The sequence below is a fragment of the Pleurodeles waltl genome, chromosome 1_2 (assembly GCF_031143425.1).
Source record: "Pleurodeles waltl isolate 20211129_DDA chromosome 1_2, aPleWal1.hap1.20221129, whole genome shotgun sequence".
Taxonomy (NCBI): domain Eukaryota; kingdom Metazoa; phylum Chordata; class Amphibia; order Caudata; family Salamandridae; genus Pleurodeles; species Pleurodeles waltl.
The window spans coordinates 109024027-109043038 of NC_090437.1; the positions used below are offsets into that span (position 1 = coordinate 109024027).

Below are 19012 nucleotides of genomic sequence, written 5' to 3' on the forward strand. Positions count from 1 at the left end.
TTGGATCTAGCTCCTGTGTTCCAGGGACCACGCTTGTCAGGATGAGAGGGGACCCAGAGGACCAGTGATGCAGTCTTTTGTTGCCTGAGTTAGCAGGGGGAAGATTCCGTCGACCCACGGGAGATTTCTTCTTGGCTGGGTGAAGGCAGACAGCCCCCAGAGAATGCACCACCAGGAAACAGTCAAGAAACCAGGCAGGATGAGGCACTACAATGTTGCTGGTAGTCGTCTTGCTACTTTGTTGCGGTTTTGCAGGCGTCCTGGAGCAGTCAGCAGTCGATCCTTGGCAGAAGTCGAAGAGGGAAGTGCAGAGGAACTCTGGTGAGCTCTTGCATTCGTTATCTGAGGAATACCCCAGAGGAGAGACCCTAAATAGCCAGAAGAGGAGGTTTGGCTACCAAGAAAGGAGGTTTGGCTACCAAGAGAGGCAAGAACCTATCAGAAGGGGTCTCTGACGTCACCTGTTGGCACTGGCTACTCAGAGCAGTCCAGTGTGCCCCCAACACCTCTGAATCCAAGATGGCAGAGGTCTGGGACACACCGGAGCAGTTCTGGGCACCTCCCCTGGGAGATACCGGTCAGGGGACTGGTCACTCCCCTTTCCTTTGTCCAGTTTTGTGCCAGAGCAGGGCTGGGGGATCCCTGAACCGGTGTACACTGGCTTATGCAGAGATGGGCAACATCTGTGCCCATCAAAGCATTCCCAGAGGCTGGGGGTGGCTACTCCTCCCCAGCCCTTCACACCTATTTCCAAAGGGAGAGGGTGTAAAACCCTCTCTCAGAGGACATCCTTTGTTCTGCCCAGACCCCAGGAGGGCAGAAACCTGTCTGAGGGGTTGGCAGCAACAGCAGCTGCAGTGGAAACCCTGGAACGGCAGTTTGGCAGTACGTGGGTTCTGTGCTAGAGACCCGGGGGATCATGGAATTGTCCCCCCAATACCAGAATGGTATTAGGGGGACAATTCCATGATCTTAGACATAATACATGGCCATGTTCGGAGTTACCATTGTGACGCTACACATAGGTAGTGGCCTAAGTGTAGTGCACGCGTGTAATGGTGTCCCCACACTCACAAAGTCCGGGGAATTTGCCCTGAACAATGTGGGGGCACTTTGGCTAGTGCCAGAGTGCCCACACACTAAGTAACTTGGCACTTAACCTTCACTAAGTGAGGGTTAGACATATAGGTGACTTATAAGTTACTTATGTGCAGTGAAAAATGGCTGTGAAATAACGTGGACGTTATTTCACTCAGGCTGCAGTGGCAGGCCTGTGTAAGAATTGCCTGAGCTCCCTATGGGTGGCAAAAGAAATGCTGCAGCCCATAGGGATCTCCTGGAACCCCAATACCCTGGGTACCTAAGTACCATATACAAGGGAATTATATGGGTGTACCAGTGTGACAATGAGAATTTGTAAGATTAGTCACTAGCCTGCAGTGACAATTTTAGAAAGCAGAGAGAGCATAATCACTGAGGTTCTGGTTAGCAGAGCCTCAGTGATACAGTTAGGCACCACACAGGGAACACATACAGGGCATACATTATGAGCACTGGGGTCCTGCCTAGCAGGATCCCAGTGACACAAGGGCAAAAACAAACATACACACAGTGAAAATGGGGATAACATGACAGGCAAGGTGGTACTTTCCTACAGTGGTTCAACCGGAACTGCACAATAGCTTATAAAGCCTTAAAAAAGGTAACACATGTAGTCCCTCGAGACCACAATATAGAAAAGCTGGCAAGACGGGCTTACAAACAATCAATAGAGATCAGGAAAGCCAAAATAAGAGCAAGTTTGGGAAGCAGCAACCCTTTTGAAAGATAACTGGGCAGCTTAGGAAGTAATTAATTGTCCTTTTCTTTCAGGAAAACAGCCTACAGGCACAGAATGTCATATCCTAGAACAAGACTGGGTGGGGCACTTTACAAGTATTTTTTGTGGAGACAACCAGTCCTCACTTAAGCCCACTGTCCCTATCTCAGCAACAGAGCTATTTAAATTTAACAAGCTGATCTCAGTAATCAAGGTGCGAAAGGTAATTGTTAACCCTGCAACAAGGAAAGCGCCAGGCCTAGATGGGGTGCCAGCCGAGCTGTTTAAATATAAGCTTGATTTTTGGGCCTCACTGATCAAAAATGTTTTCAAAGCGGCAGTCAAGGGACGCCCGATTGAGACTTGGAGGGAATCAATAATAATTCCTATTTTTTTAAAAAAGGAGGAAAGGGTCCCCCCTCCAACATTAGGCCTAACTCTTTGCTTGATGTGGCTGGAAAGATTTTTGGTAGAGTAATCCTGGTCACTCGACCTACAACAAAGGGTAAATAACTCTGAACTAATCCTAATTTGCATGGGGTCTTTTATAACATCCATTATTAATCAGCAAAAAAAAAATGCCTATTTTATTATCAAAACATACAATCTATACTTACAATAAACACACACTACTGAAGAACAAATAAAATAAAACCTCTCGCAAAAGCGAGACCTGTTGCCATTGCCAATGCTTGTTTTATAATATAATGCTGTCTGCACTTGTGACTGTATGGCCTTTCCTTATGATGTTCACTCTATGTACCTGTATTTTATATCTAAATGTGTCTAAATTCAATTTAAACCCCTTGTTAATGGTAAAGTCAGATTTTGAATTAGTACTCTGAAAATGTCACGTTTAGAAAGTGGGCATTTTTCCGTCTAAACAAAATGCCCCTTTCTGCCAGTGTAGGTGGTGGTAGGGGGTGTGGGGGAGGGGCACATGCCTGTTAATGGCTCTTCTCTATTGTTTTGTATATTCCTTCCAGATATGGGGACACAAAGGTATTGGGTATGACAGAGGGTGTTCCTCTCTGAAGCAGAATGTCCTGGGGGTTGTAGTTCCCAAGCTTCAAAGGGTAGCCTCAGGGCTATGCCCACCCCTTTCTTGACTTCTAAGGGCTGCCTGTCTTGCCTGCCACTGACAAATACAGCTCACACGTAAACCTGCCAGGCCTTTGTTACCCTAGACAGTTTGGAGCCAAAACCTTGAAAGGGGGAATGTTAGACAAATGAGGAATCCCCCACTCACAGGCTTGCACTGAGGATAAAAGTAGCACCTTCAGAACTTTTCATAAGAACACTCCTGGACCTGTGGAAGATTGAGAAGAAGGACTGCCCTGTTGTCTGAAGAAGAGCAATTGGATCTGCTTGCCTTGAACCCAGGTTCCCCAGAAGTGACTCCAAGTGTCAGTTGGTTGGCCTTCTGTTTCAGCTACAGGGGCACAAGTTTGTAGTGGGCCTCCTTACAACTACCCAGCACCAAATGGACCTGCTTGAGTCTTGCTGCTGTCCTCTGCTGGAGTGAGTCCTGATCCCCAAGGGATGCCCCTACAGGCCCTGGACCCCTGGCTCGGATCAGAGTGTACTCCTCCTGCCTCAAAACTACAAGTCCTGAGTTCTAGATGAAGATCCAGAGGTTTTTGAGCTCTTGCCGACCGTGAATGGACTCCTCGCATTTCCCGACTATCATCTGAGGCATCCACCAACTCGAATCTCCTCTGCTTGCCTGCTCTTCATGTCCACTCAAGGAAACAGAGCCAGTGGCGCTAGCTCGTGTTAACTGTCAAAACCAAGCTCCAATGATGACCAAATCTTCGCGCCAAACAACAGCGACTGTCCATTATGCGCCCATGGCTGCCAACTGGAAGCTCTTCTACATATCCCCATTTTGACACAGGGAAGGTAAAATCTTCAGCACTATGAACCTATCCTCTATATGTGACCTGTACTCTCTGTTTGGTCTGAACTTGTGACTTTAACCCGGTCCAGCGTGACCAGATAACCGCAATTGGGGATGCATGTTTTTGGTCCTATTTTCACTTCTGTCTTATTTATGAAAATTAACTAAATTTTTCAATATTGGTTTCACATTTTTTTGCGTTCTGTTTTCACTTTAATACTGTTTGAGTGCTATAAAACATAGTTTACACAGTGCATCTATGTTATGCCTGACCGCTTTTGCATCAAGCTACCAGAGGATTAAGCAAGGGTTAATTTAGTGACTTTTACGGTTCACCCACACAAGGATTGTGCTTATTATCTGAGTTAGGCTTTCCCCCCTCTCAGCTAGTAACCCAATTTCCTACATGTGTTAAATCTAAAAATGCATGATTATAGAAATTCTATGAATATATGGGTATTCTTGACGTAATCGTGGCATCAAATAAATACCTGCACTACCAAACATGTGTAACTTTTGCCATTTTGTGATAATATCACTATTGTTGTCTGAGGCCTCAGCCAGTAAGATTCGAGTAAAATGTATCCATACATGCACTCAATTATGTATATAGAGACTCACCCATGAATTCATCCACCTGCTGTCTCACTCAGTAAAAATCCATGTCCTGCATCACTCACTTAGTCCTTTCAGCCAACTGTGGACTCGCATTTAGCCACTAACCGGCAGCAACCATACTCAAACTCACCAGTCAGTGAAAAAGCACTGTCACTTAAAAAAAAAAATGCCAGTCTTCTAGGCGTTGACAAATGTTTGATCTAACATGTGAATCTCTGGCTTTTTTTAAATTACGATTCGCTTTTAACAAAATAAGCACACAAACACTGAAATTACACCTATATCAGTAGTATACAAAGGCATCAGGCAATTTGATTATACAGTATCACAGGCTCTCCCACATCCGTATCACCAGCTGCTCTTTTATACATAAGCTGTGCTGTGTGTTATTCAGTGTCTGCACGCTCATCTGTAGCCTAGCTAGGCGTGTGATCAGCAAGACGTTCCACAAATCCCCACTTCATCTTTTCATCATGTCTCGTCTCGGTGGTGCATGTGCTGAGTGTCCGTGATTGCTCATTCCAGTAAATCTTACCTACACATCTATTCCTGAGGGGCTTGTGATGCAACCCAACCTATCTCTATTCTGCATTTAACCAACACAAGCCCAACCTAAACCTTTCTGATTGCTAGTAATTCATTCACATCATCAAAGCATATGAATTTAAGCTCCGCCATTTCCAGCTTACAGCAGCAAGTCAATGGCGCAATAAAACGTACCACTTGCCGACAGCTGGCAGTAGGCTGTCAAAGTTGGAAGTACTGACACTTGTCGTGCTGCTCCACTCCCCCACCACTGCAGCATATTTGCCACCTCTGAAATCCTTCCCCTTATCCCAAACCCTAACGGAGTCACACCACCTCCTCAGGATGTTCTCATACACCCTCCAAGAATATAGCATTGCCACCTTGGTATTAGCAGGTAAGTTCAAGGTGACAATAAAACGATCCATAGAAGTAAGGTAGCTCCCGACAAGTATTATGACATCGGTTAATCAATCCACTTGCTTTCTAAGCTATTATCATATCAGTATGTCAGTCCTTTATATTTAATAACACTACTGCACAAACAAATTTATCAAAAGGGTAAACAGAAAATGTAAACAAAAACGTACCTTGTATGGTCATAGTTACATTATCAAAATCATGATTATCTGGTTCATTCCATGTTTCAAAATTCCAACTGGAAACATATTCCAATCCGTATTTATCTGTGAATACAAACAGTGATTTTATTAATTAAATACAAAAAATGTTAACAATATTGTTTTAACCAAGTCGTCCAAAATAGCAGCAACAATATATGCCTATGAAATTCCTCCATGGATATAAATGATAATGTGTAGTTTCACACAGAGAAGGTTGCCAATAGGTCATATTATATTTAGCAGCAAGGGTCTCCAACCTTTTCTGTAGCCAGAGCTTCTTCTGAGCAGTTAAAATCATTGTGAGCTACAGAAGGATAAACAGCTTGCGCATTAATATCAAACACACCCACGCCAAACTTCCTTGACTTTATCCCTAATGTTCATAGAGCCAGATACTATGGTTTAAACTAAATAGTTTGACTGAAGGCACTATGACAGGGCTGCCATGTGTGTCAGTGAGAGTGTGGTATTTGGGGATGTATGAACATGTGTGCATATGAATGCGATATATGTGTATGGGTAACTGAGAGCCAGTGTCTCCAGGCTGTGAGTTACTCTGAAGGGGTGTGGGAGCTCCTGGTAACTCGCAACCAAACAGTTGGAGATATCTGATATAGAAGAAATACAGATAGGGATAGATATGTGCACAGTGGGGGTTGGCACAGTGCCTGGCCTGCGGCCAACCCCCTGTAACCAGCCAACTCCATGCGATGCACAGACTTTGGCCGTGGGCGCTGTGGGTTGGCTGCAGGGCTTGCGGCCAACCCCGTAAAACCACCCAAACACACATTGCACATAGCCATTCACTACTGCCCCGGGGAGGTGGTGGTCCCGAAGTGCGGGGTCATGCGGCCCCCAGCATACCAACAAAACATAGCCCCGGGGAGATGGTGGTTCCCAGAGCTCCTGAAAGCCCTAGGAGGGGGGCCATATGCACCCCTCCACCTTATTTTTCCCCAAACTGCTCCCGCGACCTGGCCCACCTTGGGGCAGCAAAACAGGAAATGCTGGAGACCTAGGTATTATTTTTTTTTTTAACACTGTGAAATTCGCAGACCCGCCAGGATTTTGCACATGATTTCAAAATAAAATTATTAAAGCCTTTTGTAGGGGTCCAAGGCTAGGGGGTTCAGGTAACGGTACCTTGCCTCTTTATTTTTTTTTCCACTTTACTTTTTTTTTTAGACTTAGCTAAAGCCGATCTCAAAATGGATGTCAAGACTTCCTGGTTGAAGTGTCGGCAGCCAATCAGATCTCGGCACAAGATTGGAAGCATTCATGAAGAATTTGCACCTCCAGATATAAAAATTTGGTTTTATTTTAATATTTCAAAAACTACTGAATGGATTTACGTCAAATAACAAAAGGTATTCTTCTTGGACCAAGAGTTGCCTTTATGGCAAATTTGGTGTAATGCCGTCCACCAGTTCGGGCTGTAGTTATGTCTTAAATCTCTATGGAAATCAAAATGGTAAATGCAAAAAAAAATTATTCCCCTCCCCCCGCATTTTCTCAGCCTTGGGCACACTTGAAAAAAAAAAACAAATCTTGAAGATTTGTCAAACTGTCACAAAGATTTAGGCAAGTCAAAAAATGCCTTTTCTATGGAAACTAGGTCCTAACTATAACCATCTACTGGCGACCGCCAGTAGGTAAACTTCACTGAAAAAACACATAGGTTATAGGGATGTAATAGTTGGGAAATAAAATTACAAAAATCTTAGAAACTCACTGAAAAAAACAAAGGTTATAGGGACGTTATAGTTAGGTTCAGGATTTACACACACAAAACCACAGAAATTCAGCAGTTATAGTTATCTCAAGTAACTTGCCCCCCCCCCCCACCATGCACAGTTTTCTCATCAATAATTCCACTGCAAATTTTGCAGTGATATTATCAATGATGTCCTAGAAGATGTCATGAGTGATGTAATAAGTTGGGTAATTAGCAGTGAATGGCACAGGAGCAAGTTACAGTTACCTTAGGGAACAAGTTATAGTTACTTGAGATAACTATAACTAAGTGCTGAATTTCTATGGTTTTGTGTGTGTAAAATCTGAACCTAACAATAACACTCCTGTAACCTTTGTATTTTCAATGAATTTTGACCTGTTTTTTTCAGTGAATTGCTACTTTTTTTTTTAACATAAAGTAATGTTTAATTATCATGCATTAATCCAGCTGCCACAGCGCACAGCATTTGGCCATGCACAGCGGAGGGTTGTCCACTGGGCCTGGCCTGTGGCCAGGCCCTGCAACCAACCCCCAGATGTAGCCAATCCCACAATGCACATGACCCTCGGCCATGCGCGGTTCGGGACTAGCCGCAGAGCTTGGCCTAGTGGCAGGCCCTGCGGATAACCCCCTGAATGCAGCCAACCCCATGCTGTGGGTCTGTGAATGGGTGTATGAGTGGCTCTATGGGTGTGTGTGGTTTTGAGGGTATGTAAATAGGTGTGAGTGGATGAGTCGGTGTGTGAGAGGGTGTGTGTGAGTGCCTTTGTGGATTTGTGAGTGGGTGTTTGAGTGGGTTTATGGTCTGAGAGTGGGTGTGTGAGTGGCTGTGTGGGTCTGAATAAGTGTATTTTGATTTTTTAAGTGGGGCCTGGATCTTCGTGCTGATCTTCAGGGAGGATCCGTGGATCCTTGCACACAACATACAATTTTTGAGCACTTTCTTGCCCTTGAGGGGTCCATCACAGTCCCATGCAACAGTTCTATGGATCCCTCTACTATAACCCCTTATATCTTATTTTATGTTTATTTCCAACCACTCCACAATAAGATGAGTCAAAATGGCAGGTGCAACTTTCTTATCGGGTTGCAGTCACCCAATCACAGCACTGCTGATGGCGCGTGGATCTGTGTCCCTACATATGCATAAATCGTTTCACTTTAATAACTCCAAAACTACTGAAACCAAACTCCAAATTACAGAAAGCACTCCTTCTAGACCAAGATCTAGCTTTGTGCCAAATTTGGTGTAATCCTCTCCAGTGGTCGGGCTGTAGTTGTGTCTAAAATATCTATTGCAAACTGTATGTGGAAAACATGTTTTGGGATCCCTTTTTCTCAACCCTGCTTGAAATGAGTGACAATTTACGTTCAAAAATTTTGTGATGATTCGTCAAATGCCACCAAAGTTATTAGCAAAGCAAAAAATGGTTTTCCTATGGAAACTAGGTCCTAACTGCAACAACCTACTGGCGACCGACAGCAGGTTATATATATAGTTAGGACCATGTTTCCATTCATATGTTTCCTATATCTTTGACACCGTTTGACAGGTCTTGGTCCAGAAAGAGTGCATTTTGTTATTTGGTGTAAATCCATTCAGTACTTTTTGAAATATTAAAAGATAACTATATATAGATATCTAGAGAAGCAAAGTGTTCATAAATAATAATAAGCTCGTGCAGAGAAATCCAGAGCTCTGATTGGCCGCCAACACTTCAACCATCTTTTATAACCTCATAGATAATATCACTAACATTTGTTGTAAAATTATTCATAAAAAAACTGTGCATGGGGCGTGAGTTGTAGTTACCAAAGGGCAAGAGTTATAGTTACTTGTAATAAGTATATATATAATTGATGAATATATATATATATATATATATATATATATATATATATATATATATATATATATATATATATATATATATACACACACACACACACACCAAAGGTTACAGGGACGTTATAGTCACTCAAAAACCCTTACCCATCCTAAACCGTAAAATCACCCTTGCCACTCAAAAACCATACCCACCCTTAACCATAAAATTACCTTGTCCCCAAACACCAATACCCACCCTAAACCCTAAAATGACCCTGCCATCCGAAAATCCATACCAACCCTAATCCCTAGAAACACCTTGCCACCCAAAAAACTCACACCTACTCTAAAATTACCCTTGCCACTCAAACATCCATACCCACCCTAAAGCTTGAAATGACCCTTGGTCACTCAAAAACCCATACCCACCCTAAACTCTGATATTACCCATCCCACCCAAAAAGACATACCCACTATAAACCCTGAAATTACCCTTATCACATAAAAACCCATACCCACCCTAAACATTTGTCAAGCATTTGCAATGCAATATGTCTCACATTTGCTTGAGTTAGAGCTATTGGTGTTGTAAATGCACAACTGCATTTTTCCTGCCACATAAATTGTTCACCCCTGCTGCTTAATTTGGTCCTCTCTGCCACATAAATCCAGTGGCCCTGCATATAACTAAAGCAAAAAGAACAGATGATGGATGGAACGCTGAACAATGCAAACATTCACCCTAGTCACAAAGATCTGGGTTTAATCCATAGTTGTTTTTACCCACTAGGCCACCCCAGTTTGGACCTAGCCATATGCAAATCAGTGTTGACTCTGTTCCCATGGGAATAGTCCAGCCCGAACTGCCAAGCCAGGTCCTTCCTGGGACCAGTTTCAGTGTATCACCCCTCTTCAGCAGACTAGCTTGAATCCAGTGGCACAGTGAGCACAGGACAGACGGCTGGGCATACCCTTCACACGTAGGGCGACAAAAGCAAAAAGAACAGATCATGGATGGAACGATGAACAATGCAACCATTCACCCCCAATCACAAAGATCTGGGTTTAACCCCTTGAGTACCCAGGACGTAACTGTTACGTCCTCGTTTGCACTGTGCGGGTGCCGAGGACATAACCGTTACGTCCCTGGTATGAGCCCTCGGAGGAAGCACTAGCGCTCCCCCCGATGACCACGCACCCCACTCCCAAGGGCAAGGATGGAAGGGGAATCGCTTCCCCTTCCACCCACGGCCCCACTACCCCAAAGTGACATCTGATGACGTCAGCGCACAATTGTGCGCTGACCTCATCAGAGACCACTTCCAGCGTAGATCGGAAGAGAAATGCAAAATCATTTCTCTTCCGATCACCGGCTGGAGGCGGGAGAGGTATCAAAGGAAAGGCCTTTCCTTTCCTTTGATGTCTCTCTGAGCATTTCTGCAGCCCAATCGTGAAGTGATCGGGCTGCAGAAACCACTAGACACCAGGGATTTTTTTCTATCATGTCAATTTCATGCAAGGGGAGCGACCCCTTAGGCAAGGGTCGCTTCCCTGGGGTAAACTTATTTTATGCCATTTCTGCCCCCCTTGAGGGCAGATCAGCCTATTTTACTTAGGCCAATCTGCCCCCAAGGGGGGCAGAAACCACTAGACACCAATGTTTTTCTTTTTTGCGCCAATTTCACGCAAGGGGAGCGCCTCCTTAGACAAGGTTTGCTCCCCTGGGGGGCAAATTTATTTTAGGCCATTTCTGCCCCGTTGGGGGCAGATTGACCTAGTTTTATTAGGCCAATTTGCCCCCAAGGGGGGCAGAAACCACTAGGCACCAGGGATTTAAAAAAAAGAAGCCCTGAGATTTGTTTTTTTCTTTCTTTCTTTACAGATGGAGAGCGACCCCATAGGCAAGGGTCGCTCCCCTGGGGGACAAATTTATTTTGGGTCATTTCCGCACCCCTTGGGGGCAGATCGGTCCATTTCTATTAGGCCGATCTGCGGGGGGGCATAAACCTCTTAGACTCCAGGGATTGGTGTGTGTGTGTTTTGTTTGGGGAGGCAGCCCTTTGGGCAAAAAGCCCAGGAGAGACTAGGGGAGATTTTTTTTCTTTCCAAAAGAAGAGGGTGGGGGTATGGCCATACTCCCACCCGAAATAAATGGTGACTAAGTTGGTCTGCCCACTGGGGGGGGGAGCAGATGGGGCAATTAACCCCGATACACTCCTGGAGGAGGTGGGGGGGGCAGAAAGCCTACTAGATGCCAGGGAATTAAAAGAAAAAATTGTGGGGTGGTGGCTACCAACGAATCTGGGCATGGTTATACCCCTACCCCAACTGAAGGGGGCAACAGTCTTTCAGCTCTCCCCCGCACATTGAACATCTTATCCGGTGGCAAGTAAGAGGACATTTGATTATTTTGGGTTTTGATTATACATCTGGGCCATGAGAGCTTGTCTAACTCTCAAAATCGTCCCACTTGGAATGGTGAGGGCTGCACTTTTTGGACTTTGGGACACTGCCATGGAGAAAAATCTACGAGACCTAGATACATCTGAAAACTAAACATCTGGGTGAGTCCACAATGGTGTGCTTCACATGCACCCTTGCCATTTTCCTCCCCACAATGCCCTGCAAACCTCCACCTTTGCTTGAAATCACACATTTCCCCCACATTTTTGTGATGGAACCTTCCGGAATCTTCAGGAATCTACAAAATTCCTACCACCCAGCATTATCGCATCTATACCGATAAAAATTCTGCCCCACTTGTCGGTCTAAAATTTTTTTTTTCCCCAAACAGCCCTTTTGGACCCACTTTGGTTCGCCCTCAAATTTGACATGTTTTTGACTCTTCCCTGTCACAGGCACTTGGCCCACCTACACAAGTGAGGTATCATTTTTAACGGGAGATGGAGGGGAATGTTGGGTGGTAGGAAATTTGTGCTGGTGTGGTGATCCCACACAGAAATGTGGGGAAATTTTTTATTTTTTTATTTTTTTTAGCTAAATTTGAGGTCTGCTGAGGATTCTGGATAAAAAATACTGGGGGATCCAAGCAAGTCATACCTTCCTGGACTCCCTCGGGTGTCTAGTTTTCAGAAATGTCTGAGTTTGGTAGGTTTACCTAGATGGCTGCTGAGCCCAGGACCAAAAACGCAGGTGGCCCCCTGTACAAAAACAGGTAGCTTGGTATTTGATCATTTTGATGTGTCCACGTAGTGTTTTGGGGCATTTCCTGTCGCGGACACTAGGCCTACCCACACAAGTGAGGTATCATTTTTATCTGGAGACTTAGGGGAACGCTGGGTGGAGGCAGTTTGTGGCTCTCCTTAGATTCCAGAACTTTGATGCACCAAAATGTGAGGAAAAAGTGTCTTTAATTTCCAAATGTTGAGGTTTGCTAAGGATTCTGGGTAACAGAACCTGGTGTGAGCACCACAAGTCACCCCATTCTGAATTTCCCTACGTGTCTAGTTGTCAGAAATGTACAGGTTTGCTAGGTTTCCCTAGGTGCTGGCTGAGCTAGAGGCCAAAATCCTCAGCTAGGCACTTTACAAAAAACAGGTCAGTTTTCTTTGGGAAAATGTGATGTGTCCACGTTGTGTTTTGGGGCATTTCCTATCACGAGCACTAGGCCTACCCACACAAGTGAGGTACCATTTTTATCAGGAGACTTGGGGGAATGCTGGGTGGGAGGAAATTGGTGCCTCCTCTCAGATTCCAGAACTTTCTAGCACCGCAATGTGATTCCCTTAGGTGTCTAGTTTTGAAAAACACACAGGTTTGGTAGGGTTCCCTAGGTGCTGGCTGAGCTAGAGGCCAAAATCCACAGCTAGGCACTTTACAAAAAACAGGTCAGTTTTCTTTGGGAAAATGTGATGTGTCCACGTTGTGTTTTGGGGCATTTCCTATCACGAGCACTAGGCCTACCCACACAAGTGAGGTACCATTTTTATCAGGAGACTTGGGGGAATGCTGGGTGGGAGGAAATTGGTGCCTCCTCTCAGATTCCAGAACTTTCTAGCACCGCAATGTGATTCCCTTAGGTGTCTAGTTTTGAAAAACACACAGGTTTGGTAGGGTTCCCTAGGTGCCAGCTGAGCTAGAGGCCAAAATCCACAGCTAGACACTTTCCCAAAAACACGTCAGATTTTAATGTAAAATGTCCATGTTGCGTTTCCTGTCGCGGGCATTAGGCATACCCACACAAGTGAAGTACCATTTTTATCGGGAGACTTGGGGGAACACAAAATAGCAGAACAAGTGTTATTGTCCCTTGTCTTTCTCTACATGTTTTCCTTCCAAATGTAAGACATTATGTAATAAGACATCTATTTGAAAAATGCCCTGTAATTCACATGCTAGTATGGGGACCCCGGAATTCAGAGATGTGCAAAAAAACACTGCTTCTCAACACCTTATCTTGTGTCCATTTTGGAAATGCAAAGGTTTCTTTGATACCTATTTTTCACTCTTTATATTTCACCACATGAATTGCTGTATACCCGGTATACAATGAAAACCCATCGCAAGGTGCAGCTCCTTTATTGGCTCTGGGTACCTAGAGTTCTTGATGAACATACAAGCTCTCTATATCCCCGCAACCCGAAGAGTCCAGCAGATGTAACGGTATATTGCTTTCCAAAATCTGACAGCACAGAAAAAAGTTACAGAGTAAAACGTTGAGAAAAATTGCTGTTTTCTTTACCTCAATTTCAAGATTTGTTTTATTTCAGCTGTTATTTTCTGTAGGAAAACCTTGTAGGATCTACACAAATGACCCTTTGCTGTATTCAGAATTTTGTCTACTTTTCAGAAACGTTTAGCTGTCCAGGATCCAGCATTGGTTTCACACCCATTTCTGTTACTAAGTGTAAGGAGGCTAAAAGCTGAAACATTTGTAAAAATTGGTATGTTCCAGTAGAATGCCAACATAGTTTTGAAAAACGTGTTTTTCTGATTCAAGTCTGCCTGCTCCTGAAAGCTGGGAAGACAGTGATGTTAGCACCACAAACCCTTTGTTGATGCCATTTTCAGGGGAAAAAAAACCACAAGCCTTTTTCTGCAGCCCTTTTTTCCCATTTTTCTTTTTTTTTTTTAAAACAACATTTTCACTGTATTTTGGCTAATTTCTTGGTGTCCTCCAGGGGAACCCACAAACTTGTGGTACCTCTAGAATCCCTAGGATGTTGGAAAAAATGACCCAAATTTGGCATGAGTAGTTTATGTGGACAAAAATTATGAGGGCCTAAGCGCGAACTGCCCCAAATAGCCAAAAAAAGGCCTGGCACCTGAGGGTGAAAAGGCCTGGCAGTGATGGGGTTAATCCATTATTTGTTGCACACCACGCCACCACAGTTTGGACCTAGCCATATGCAAATCAGTTTTGACCCTGTTCCCCATGGGAACAGTCCAGCCCGAACTGCCAAGCCAGGTCCTCCCTGGACCGGAATAAAGCATCCTGGGACCGGTTTCAGGGTGTCACTCCTCTTCAGCCTTGCTAGCTTGAATTCAGTGGTGCACTGAGCATGGGATCCACATCTGAACATACCTTTCCCACTAAGGGAGACAAAAGCAAAAAGAACAGATGACAGACAGAGGCCCTCATTCTGACCTTGGCGGTCTTTTCGCAAGACCGCCGAGTTACCGCCGCGGTAAAGACCGCCGACCGCGGCGGTATGCCGCTGCGCGTATTACGACCGCTGGGAGCGTTCCGCCGGAATACCGCCAGCAGCCACACTGGCGGTCGGCGGGAAAGTGGAGACTGGTCAACCTCCACCGCCACGCCAGCAGAACACCGCCCCCAGAATTACGACCCACATTTCTGTGTGGCGGTCTTCTGTTGGCGGTCTTCTGTTGGCGGTCACGTCCCTATGGCTCCCGTCGCCTCCCGGACAAGGTAAGTTGATCGTCCGTGAGGGGAGGGGGTGGGGGGGAGTTGTGTGATGTGTGCGTGCATGGGGGTGTGTAGAGGGGGTGTGTGAGTGCGTGCATGCGGGCGGGGGTGCTGCTGTGCCTTTGGGCAATGTGTGTAGTTCGGCGGGTGCGCATGTCGGCATGTATGTGTGCGGGTATGTGCCCCCGTTGTGTATGTGTGTGTGTAGGGGGTGTGCATATGTGCATGTTGGGGGTGCGTGCATGTCGGGGTGCGTGTATGTGCATGTCGGGGTGGGGGGGGCAGGGGGTTCGTACCACCTCTGGGGGGTGGCAGGGGGGTGGAGGGTGTGGGGGGAGGACTCGTGGGGGGCAGTGGGGGGTGGGGGAGACCCCTATCAGTGCCAGGGAAGGAATTCCCTGGCCCCGATAGTGCCTAGCGCCATGGTTCGCATGGCGGTTCCCGACCGCCAAAAACCGCGGCGGTAAGCAGGGTCATGATACGGTTGGCGGTCTTGGGTCGACCGCCGGGCCGGAGTGTGCAAACTCCAGCCCGTCGGTCATGACCGCCGTGGCGGTCGGAGTGGGGAAGTGGCGGTCGATCGCGGCGGTGACCGCCGCGGTCAGAATGCCATTTTTTGGACCGCCGGTCTGTTCGCGGTCCGACCGCCGCCTCTCCGCCGACCGCCAAGGTCAGAATGAGGGCCAGAATGTTGAACAATGCAAACATTCACCCCGAGTCACAAAGATCTGGGTTTAATCCATTATTTTTCTGCCCACCACGCCACCCCAGTTTGGACCTATCCATATGCAAATCAGTGTTGACCCCATGGGAACAGTCGAGCCCTCACTGCCAGGCCAGGTCCTCCCTAGACTGGAAACAAGCATCCTGGGACAAGTTTCAGGATATCCCCCCTCTTCAGCCAGACTAGCTTGAATCCATTGGTGCAGTGAGCACAGGACCCACATCAGGTCATATATTTCCCAATAAGGGTGAGCTGCCTTGCTTTTGTTGCCCTAAGTGTGCCGCGTATTCTCAGATGTGGCTCCTGGGCTCACTTGTTGAGGCGCAAATTACAGTTACTTTAGGGCACAAGTTATAGTTACTTGAGATAACTAACTATAAAAGGTGAATTTCTATGGCTTTGTACATTTAGAATCTGAGCCTAACTAACGTTCCTGTAAGCTTTGTTTTTTTTGGATAAATTTCTATGTTTTTTTAACGTATAGCAATTTTCATTACTACATGTTAATGCAACCACTGCCGCGCATGACCTTTGGCCTTGCGCAGCGGGGTTAGCCACAGGGCCGCAGCCAATCCCTGATTACCACCCAATTCCTCACCATGCAGAGTCTCTCTCTCTCTTTGTGTGAGAAAAGGTGTGAGATGCTGTCTCTGGGTGCGAGAGGGTCTGTCTGGTTGTGAAAGTGGGTGTCTGAGGGTTTGAGTGATTCTGTGAGTGGGTGCATGAGGGTCTGAATGGGTCTGTGAGTGGGTGTGTCTGAATAGGTCTGTGAGTGGATGCATCAGTTTCTGAGTGAGTCTGTGACTGGATGCATGAGGGTCTGAATGGGTGTGTGAGTGGGTGCGTGTCTGAGTGGGTCTGTGAGTGGGTGCGTCAGTGTCTGGGTGGGTCTGTGAGTGGGTGCATGAGGGTCTGAGTAGGTTAGTGAGTGATTGCTTGAGGGCCTGAGTGGGTCTGTGAGTGGGTGCTTTTGGGTCTGAGTGGGTCTGTGTGGGGGTGCGTCAGTGTCTGACTGAGTCTGTAAGTGGGTGTGAGTGTCTGACTGAGTCTGTGAGAGGGTGTATGAGGCTCTGAGTGTGTTTATGAGTGGTACATGAGTGGGTCTGAAAGTGGGTGTGGGAGTCTATGAGTGGGTCTAAGTGGGCACATGAGTCTCTGAGTGCACGTATGAGTGAATGAATTAGTGTATGAATGATTCTGAATAACACTTTTTTTTGCTTATTCATGATTAACCCTGATTACTCGCGAATAGCATGCTTGGTGAAGAAAAATAATTTTAATCCCATAATTTGACCCTTGGACACCCCTATATCATACTCTTGAGGTCAGGATACCTCCTGAACCCCTTATGCTACTTTTCATTTATATTTTCAGCCCCAGGGACCCTTTCCCGTAACATAAAACTGCAACTTTTTGTTCAGATTGTGGCCAGCCAATTACAGCACTTCTATTTGTGCGCGCATTCATGAAAATCCACAAACATTTGTGATATATTCACAACCTCAGATATACAAATTTGGATTTTCTTTAATTTCCCATAAACTGCTGAGCCGATTTACACCAAATAAGTGAAAGTGTAACCTGTGTACCAAAAACAAGCTTTGTGCCACATTTGGTGTAATTCCGTCCGGTGGTTCGGGTTGTAGTCGGGTCTAAAAGTACTAAGGGAACTAACACGGGACACAGAACTTTTTTGACTCCCCCTTTTTCTCAGCCCCGGCTTAACGGCTCAACCCAAATATTTCCGTGCACAACAAGAATCACCAGGGGACTTCTTTTTGGAAAAGTTTATGAAGATTTGTCAACAGGTGCCAAAGATATAGGCAAGTCAAAAAACGCTCTTTCTATGGAAGCATATAACTACCTAGGGATGACTGCCACTAGGTTATATTTATATATATATATATATATATTCACCGAAAAAAAACAAAGGTTACAGGGACATTATAGTTAGGAAAAACAATTTAAAAAAAAAGGTTACAAGGACGTTATAGTTAGGCTCACATTTTAAATGTGCAAAACCACAGAAATTCACCTGTTAGAGTTCCCTCAAGTTAGAGATAACTCGTGCCATAAGGTAACTATAATTCACGTTCTCCCAATGCAGTTTTTTCATGAAAGGTTTTACTGCAAATATTACATTGATATGATCAGTGATGTCATGAGTGCCGCAATTTGTAGGATAATTAGCAGTGCATGGCGAGGGTGCGAGCTATAGTTACCTGAGATAAGTAACTATAAAAGGTCAATCTCTGTGGTTTTATACATTTAAAATGTGCGCCTAACTATAACGTCCCTGTAACCTTTGTTTTTTAAGTGAATTTATATATTTTTTTTTCTCAACTATAACGTCCCTGTAACCTTTGGTGTTTTCAGCAAATTTCTATAATTTTTTTCAACGTACGGAATTTTCATTCCTATACGTTAATCTAATCACGGAAACACATGGCCTGTGGCCAGTCCTTGTGGCAAACCCCCTACACCATCCAATCCCACGCTGACTACGGCCTTTGGCCATGCGCAGCCGGCCGCAGGTCTGTGTTATTTTTTTTGTGGGGAGAGGAGCGTGCAGCACTCCTCTCCTAGCTGACCTCAGCCCCGGGACCCCATGCAACGGGGCCCCGTGTTTATTTTTTTAGTTGACTTCCCGGGTCAATCCTGGCCCAGTGACCCCATCTCCAGAGGCCTGGCCTTCTCATTTGTTTTGGGGGCGATGGCTACGCGGACGCACTCCCCAGCTGATTTTGGCCCTGGGGCCCCATCGCCCGGTGCCTGGCCTTCATATGTTTTTTGTTTTAGGGAGGGTGGCCACATAGTACCCCTCGGTGGACCAATCTTGGCCCCAGGGACCCGATCCCCGTGGATGGACTAAGCATTTCATTTTTGGCCCCCCCACGTCAAAATGGTTTGCAACCACGGGGAGCCTGAAGCCCTAGGTGATGCCAGCTGGCTCCCAGTCTCCTGCAGGAGCCAGCATTGCTGTCACAGAGAGGTATCTGCTAAAGATGCAGCTTGCTCTTTGTGAGAGCAATTGTTTTCTCTGTTTCCCTGCCTGCATCTTTGCAAGCAGGGAAATAGAGGAAACCTCCGCTTCCAGAAAGTGAGAGCTGTTTGACAACTCCCACTTACAGCAAGCAGAGTATTTGCTCTGACTTGATGGGAGGTGTCAAAGCTCCCACCAAGTCACAGCAAAAAGCAATGTCCTGGTATTGGGTACCCTCGGACATAGCAGGTGCCGGCCCTGGGGAGTGGCGGTCCCCAGGGCCAATTTTGGCTCCACGAGAGGGTCACGTGGAACCCCCCCAATGAAATCTACCCCCAGGGATGTGGAAGTCCCTGGGCTGCATGGA

General features: G+C 45.8%; 1 protein-coding gene across 1 annotated transcript in view; it reads right to left on the reverse strand.

The window, feature by feature from the left end:
• IDUA (alpha-L-iduronidase) overlaps positions 1–19012 on the reverse strand; it is a 1520091-nt gene that overhangs the window by 876694 nt on the left and 624385 nt on the right. Inside the window, exon 5 of the mRNA XM_069236746.1 lies at positions 5453–5548. Coding sequence (XP_069092847.1) covers positions 5453–5548 — 96 coding nt within the window. The remainder of the gene's footprint in view (positions 1–5452; positions 5549–19012) is intronic.